Source organism: Rhinatrema bivittatum, chromosome 15 (genome assembly GCF_901001135.1).
Source record: "Rhinatrema bivittatum chromosome 15, aRhiBiv1.1, whole genome shotgun sequence".
Lineage (NCBI taxonomy): Eukaryota > Metazoa > Chordata > Amphibia > Gymnophiona > Rhinatrematidae > Rhinatrema > Rhinatrema bivittatum.
The window spans coordinates 28,856,631-28,863,977 of record NC_042629.1 but is presented as its reverse complement, the minus strand read 5'-3'; the positions used below and the strand labels follow the sequence as shown (position 1 = coordinate 28,863,977).

At 45.3% G+C, this 7,347-nt stretch overlaps 1 protein-coding gene across 1 annotated transcript in view; it reads right to left on the bottom strand.

The window, feature by feature from the left end:
- Positions 1-7,056, bottom strand: part of LOC115077055 (OX-2 membrane glycoprotein-like) — a 32,275-nt gene extending 25,219 nt beyond the window's left edge. The window contains exons 1-2 of the mRNA XM_029579208.1: positions 7,045-7,056; positions 6,702-6,810 (exon numbers count right to left, since the gene is read on the bottom strand). Coding sequence (XP_029435068.1) covers positions 6,702-6,810; positions 7,045-7,056 — 121 coding nt within the window. The remainder of the gene's footprint in view (positions 1-6,701; positions 6,811-7,044) is intronic.
- Between the last annotated feature and the right edge of the window lie 291 nt (positions 7,057-7,347).

The following is a 7,347-nucleotide window of genomic DNA, read 5'->3' as shown; positions in this document are numbered from 1 at the left end:
TCTCTCACACACTCCATCTTCATACTCTCACAGGCTGCCACTCCCTCACCGTCGCAGATACATTATGCGTGTATGTGTGTGAGCGTGCCTGTGAAAGCCTATATGTCACAGGCACAAAACATACACAAACACACAAGCTCTCACACAGATGCATTCACAGGCACATAGGTTCTCACACAGACACACACCTAGACTCTTACACAGTCACACACACATACAAGCTCACACACACACACACACACACAGTCTCCCTTTATTATCAGGCCATGGTGGGATGAGCTCCAACAGGGTCCCACGGGCCTCCTGCTGTCTTCGGGCCTTACGGCCCACCAAGCTTCCTGCTCGGGGGCAGGAGAGAGCAGAAGCTGTGTGTGTGGCGAGCCATACCCGGAAGTCGAGCCTCACTGAGTATGGACGTGTGTGAGCGCACGCCCTCGCACAGCTTCCGTTTCCCCCCCCCCCCCCCAAGCAGGAAGCTTGGTGGGCTGTATGGCCCGAAGACAGCAGGAGGCCTGCTCTCTCCTTCTTCAGCCGCCGGCCGGTTAGGCTCCGCCGGTGGCCCGCGGCCTCTCCTGCTGCTGAGGGCCTGCCACCTCCCCAGGTGTGTCACTCCGTGCAAATGTACACCCGGTCGTGCCGGGCCTGCCTGAAATGCCTAGGCCAGTCTGCCACCCTGTGTCCTTACAGGTACTAAACCAAGAACACCAGGGTGTCCCTTTGTGTGATTTACTGAGAAAGGAATACTGGAACAGATACCATGTGTGTCACAGTATACCTTATGGGACAATTTTCAAAACTATGTGGATTCTTGCAGAGTCCGTGGATACTTGTCCCCATGGACCTCACACCAGTTCTCAAAGGGGAAGTATCTGATTACTTTCCATTTGAAAATTGCCTAGAGAAAAGGTACCCACAGGGATCTGCATCTGGTTTTTTTTTGGATGGATAATTTTTCCCTACAAAACAGCATGCACAGTTTGAAAACACTACGTGCATTGTTGATTCCCCTGGCCTAACTCTGCCCCAGGATGCCTTCTCGAAAATGCTTATTAAAGAATAGTGTATGTGCTTTTACTCACTTAAAGAGTGGGTGATTTTCACAAAGACTTTTTACCCTGGTACATGGCAGAGTAAAATTGCCCTCTATTTTAACAGAGTGCTGAGTATTCAGTGTTGCATCTTGTACAACTGTGCCATCATATTGTAGCATGGGAATATCATTAGTGAACAATGCACAGCAACTGTGCACAGATGTACATCCAGAGGCAGACTGGGATCCTCTCTGAGTGCTGATTGTATGGGGGGGTGTGAATTCCACAGGGCTGTGCACAGTGCATTCCCCATCGTCCTTACCTTGGAGTGCTGCAGAGCGCCACGGAGATTACCCAGAAAATTAAGTCCCCAAAACACAGGCAGCAGGCAGAGCAATCCTCTCACTGGAGAAACACAAAAGGAGTGACGTGATAAGGTTCAAAAGGTATACTTGGGCCTGGTTTTACAATCAGAATTCATCCCCAGTGCTGTGCTGTGAGTGCAGCCGGTCTCTTTTAACCCTGTTTTAGTAGGCTCACTGTCGGGCCGATACAGTACAGTGCGCTTCGACGGAACGCACTGTTAACCCTCTATTGGACGCGCATTTCGATGCGCTAGCTTTACCCCCTTATTCAGTAAGGGGGCCGAAACACGCGTCCAACCCCCTCGAACCTAATAGCGCCCACAACATGCAAATGCATGTTGATGGCCCTATTTTATGTATGCAACACGGATACAGTAAGTAAAATGTGCAGCCAAGCCACACATTTTACTTTCAGAAATTAGCGCCTACCCAAAGGTAGGCGCTAATTTCTTCGGGCCACTGGGAAAGTGCACAGAAAAGCAGTAAAAAACTGCTTTTCTGTGCACCCTCCGACTTAATATCATGGCGATATTAAGTCGGAGGTCCTGAAAGTTACCAAAAGTAAAAAAATAAAAAATTTGAAGTCAGCCTCGTGGCTTGCAGGTCGAAAACTGAACGTCAATTTTGCCGGCGTCCGGTTTCCGAACCTATGGCTGTCAGCGGGCTCAAGGACCAACACCGGCAGAATTGAGCGTCGGCTGTCAAACCCGCCGATAGCTGCCGCTCCGGTCCAAAAGGAGGCGCTAGGGACGCGCTAGTGTCCCTAGCGCCTCCTTTTACCGCCGGCCCTAATTTGCATGGTGAATCGCGCACACAGGAGAGTGGCCTGTGTGCGCGCCGGGAGAGCAGGCGTTCGCCCGCTCTCCCACGGACTGTACTGTATCGGCCCGTGGTGACTGTAGCTGGGATTGCTGGTTATGCTGCGTTGTGGAGCTCAGTCAGTCTTTGTAAGGCTGCATTAGGTTGGTCTCTGCAGTATAATATTACAGAGACCAGTTGGTGTGATTGGTAACACAGTAAATATAAATATTTCAGTAACATAAATAACAAGAGGCATGAGCTGTCCAGGAAAGAGTCCACTTCGTCAGATGCATCTGATTTAAAGGAAGACAATTATTCTCCGATTTCAGTTGTCATGGATAATGGGGGGTTTGAGAAGGAAGAATTTTGATATAAATAGACTCAGAGCACAATGTTGGTCCTTTCTGATTTTATCAGAGCTCTGGCCCCCTCATTCTGAACAATTGGAAGAAAATTTTATCATTTGCATATATTAACGCTCAATCAATTTGGAAAAAAGGTCCTTGAATTAGCTGATGTTATACAAGATAATACTTGGGGTCTGATGTTTGTAAGTGAATCAGGGCATATAGGAATGATCTGCTACTGTGAAACTTAATGACTCCACCTGGTTATTCTTTCATTGGGGAAGAACAGGAGGGCGAATGAGGTGGTGGACTTTTAAAGGTCCATATTCAGATACAGTCTGGAGAGTAAAGTTACTGTGGCTAACTTTGAAGGTATATTCAATAGTGCAGCCACACTACCTGAATACAGCCAGCATTCCTAAAGTTAGCAGGCTAACTAAAGCCGGGAACTTTAGCACAGCTCTTTGGATTACCAGACTTCAACTCCTCCCAGTTACACCCCTGAAATGCCCCTACTTTATCTGGCTAAATTCCAACCGCCTATTATTGGCTGGCGAGAAATTAGCCAGATATGCACCCAAACATTGAGTTTAGCCAGCTAAATGGCTTTTGAATATGGATCTCTTAGTATTTTCTAAAACTCATTTAGTTTTGCAAATCTGCCCCTGGTTTTAGATGATAAAATTGCTCTCTTTTAAATTGTTAAACCTTCATTTTGGTTATTATTTATTTATTTACTTATTTACATTCCGCTTTTTGCACTTTTTTCAGTGCTTCAAAGTGGATTTACATTCAGGTACTGGAGGTTATTTCCCTAGCCCCAGAGGGGCTTACAATCTAACAGGTTCGATTCAGTAAAAGTCGCGGAGAGAGCGGGCGAGCTGTGCGTTCTCCTGTGCGCGCGATTCAGTATTTAAATTGAGGGCCCGCGGGTAAAAAGAGCGGCGGCTGTCAGCGAGTTTGACAGCCGACGCTCAATTTTTGCCAGCGTCGGTTCTCGAGCCCACTGACAAGCCATGGGTTCGGAAACCGGACGCTGCAAAATTGGATAGGCTTTAATTTCTCTCTTTATATATGCGGGCAATCTGCAAATTTATTTTACCTTTCGCTGCTACTGATACACTCCCTGAAAAAAATGTGTGGACTATATGACTGCAATTTGGTCTTGGTAGAACTAACCTAAGTTGGTTTTTAAATGTTAAAAAGAGGAGTACTTCTACAGGTAAGTGGTAAATAGGTAAATACAACCTCCAAGATTAAATTTGGAGATACATTGTTTCCCATAGTAAAGGAGGTAAAGCATTTGGGAATTCATTTTTGATACAAGTTTAACTTTAAAACCACATATTTAGAAAGTAGTAAAGGCTGCTTCTGCTAGATTGCAGTTACTCCACCCCATTGAAACAATTCCTGTCACCTTGTGATTTTCGTACAGTGATTCATGCTTTGGTTAGGATTGAAAATAGATTTCTGAAGCTCCCTGTTTATTGGGCTGCTAAGGAAGTTACTCCGGCAAAATGGTGCAGCCAGGGTTTTTCACAGGAGCTAAATATGTGAGCATATACCACCTATCCTGGAATCAGTGTCCTGGCTACCAGCTGAAGAACCGATTCAATTTAAAATAATTACTTTAGTGTTTAAGGTGTTGCATTCTGATGGGCAGCCTTTGGGCTGATTCTAGTGAGCTTATGTTCCAGCAAGGTCACTGAGCTCTGATGGGCAAGGAAACAAGCTGTAAATCATTAGAGATGTGAATCTGTTCCGATTCACATCGTTAATTTTTTTTTTGTGCGGCCCGATCGCGGTTTTGTTTATCAGCTGCGCCTGGAGCCAAATAACAAAAAAAACCCACCCGACCCTTTAAAACTGTTCCCTTAGCTTTCCCCACCCTCCCAAACCCCCACCAAAACTTTTTACAAGTACCTGGTGGTTCATTGGAAGTCCTGGGAGCGATCTCCCGCTCTCGGGGCCGTCGGCTGCCACTTAATAAAAATGGCGCCGATGGCCCTTTGCCCTTACCATGTGACAGGGTATCCGGTGCCATTGGCCAGGCCCTGTCACATGGTAGGAGTAATGGACGGCCGGCACCATCTTTAAAAATGGCACGGGCTGATAAAATGTCATACCAAACTGATTAGCTTAACTGCTAACAAATAGCTTATTGTACTTTACTGTTACCGTACTATGATGGCACATGTTTAATTTGTAATCTATACCACTCATAATTTTTAGCGTGCCTATATGTAAACCGTTGGTGATGGTTTTCCAACTTAACGACAGTATAGAAGAGTTTTTAAATAAATAAATAAAATAAAAATAAATAAAATTAAGTGCATCTTTGCTCAATTCACACATTTATGGGTGCACACACCTTCTTTTAAAAATTGCCTATAAAAATATTATTGAAATAAATATAAGGTGTCACCCACCTCTTAGCATTTTTACTATACCAAATTAACACAGCTATCTCTCTGAAAAGTTTCAACACAGTAACATAGTGAATGATAGCAGATTAAGACCTATTGGCCAATCCAGTCTGCCCAGAATTTTCCTCTGGATCTATACCACCCTGGATAGATGAGCATACAAATTCCCATATGCAAACTAACACTAACTCCTTACCCTGTTCCCCCTCACTGGTTTCCTCGAGAGAGAGAGAGAGAGGTGCCAAGTGAAAATATGTGTAGTGATTGGTGTGTATGTGTGATCGAAATACTAAAAATAATTTTAGAAAACAAATATAAAGTCTTTTCTCACAGTCTCCAAAAGAACTCATTTGAACTCTCTTGCAATGCTGCTGGGAAGATAACTCCTATGGTGACAGCCTACATAGGTTAGGGATGCTCAGCTTAGAAAAGAGAATGGCTAAGAAGGAACATGATAGAAGTTTATAAAATCAGAATGGGGTTGAAACAAGGTAATAATGCTAAAACACTCCATGAAACTAACAATGAGCAGATTCAAAACAAAACGTAGAAAGTACTTTGTTACTCAGTGGTAGAATCTGTTGCCAGAGGATGTGGTCAAGGCAACTAGCATAGCAGAGTTTAAAAGAGGTTTGGACAAGTTCCTGGAGGAAAAGTCCTAAACACATTAGCCAGGTAGACTAAAAACCGATATTGCTATCCCTGGAAGTGAGTAACAGGAATTAGATCGACATTATAGGATCTGCTAGGTATTTGACATTTAGACATAGATTCATCAAATTGCCATAAATAAAGCTGAAATATAGCACATTTACAGGTTGCGATAAAAAGATGGGCGTGGTTAGGGGAATTAACGACATACCACAATGCATATTTAAATATCACATTGCATGATATTTTTTTTGCATCATGCATCATTTAATGCTTCATGCATCATTTTATGTGACGTGTGTCATTTTACGTCTGGCATGTTATTTTCTTTGTTTATATATACTGGCTTCCTGCAGCTGCCTCTCTCTCAGGCATTGGAGAGAGAGGATTGGAGGTGAGTTGGTGGTTAGTGTTAGTTGGAGTTTAAGAGCTTTTTCTTGGGATTACCTGAGTGAGTTCTCCTGTTTAGTATTCGTATATGTTTACCTTTATCTCTTGGCTTCATCTGTGTGTGGAAGTTTTTGTGTGTCTAGTTTTGTCTGTCTGTCCCTTTGTATGGAGGAATGTGGATGGGAGTGTTGAGGAGCAGGAGAGAATGGGGGAGGAAGAGAGGGGAGCGGGGATTGGGAACAAGGGTAAGAACAGTGACCCCTCTCCAGAAGTGGAAGTGGCAACCCGATCCTCCAGCAGGTCGGCTGCATCTATGTGTTTACAAGTTCAGCGTGGAGGTCAATGAGCAGCTCATTGCCGGCTTCCTTCAGTATTACCACCTGCTGTTCAGCAACCAGGCCAGGATGACTTCCAGGGCTTCCAAGGCCCAGATGTGGTGGACATCTAACAGGCCATATAGCGACATAGTGGCTGCAAGAGGACTGGAGAGCAGGTGGTCCAACTTGCCCAATAGTGCTGACACCGATGGAGGAGCGGCTGATAGAATGGCTAGGGCTGGTAACTCACATTACCTGTAAATGTCGTCTGCTCCAGGTGTCCACACTTTTTGTGCATAGGTTGCTCACATTGAATGATGCAAGTGCACATCTTATGCAAAACAGTACATATGCACTTCTTAGCATTTCATACTTATGTCTTCTTCTATGTTTCCACAGCTCTCGCCCAGGAACCCCTGGTCCCAGCCGTGAAGCCCCAGGTACCAGTGGCACTTTTCAATTGGATGCAGAGACACAGTGGACTGAAGAAGAGGAGGAGCAGCAGCAACAACAGCCACAGCAGCAGCAGCTGCTACTTCAAACCCTTAGATCACACCTACCCCTTGTCACCAGCCTAAGCCTCTCCAGCTTTATGGAGGAAACTGCTCTGCCATGGCAGGCAACCATCCGAGTTGCCACCATGCCATGTGTCCAAGACAGGACAGCCATCTCATCCCTGAGCCCAGTGATGCCAGTATTAGAGGCTCAGACTGTACCTCAGCAACCATGAGCCCCATTACCTGCAGCACCAGCAGTGGATCCTACAGTGCAGGCCACACTGAGAGGAGGCATGGCCTACATCTTCACCATATATAGGCAGAGATGGTGCGGTTGAGGACAGTTCAGATCAGCCACACCAAAGCCGTGCAGCAGCAAACATCAGCTCTTACAGATGGCTTAATCACCATCTCCACTTCAATTAATAATTTGACCACAGTGGTCAGCCAACTCATTCAACGTTTGCCAGAGCCTGCACTTATGCCATCCCCATCCTCCCAGAAGTCCACACAGCAGTCCCT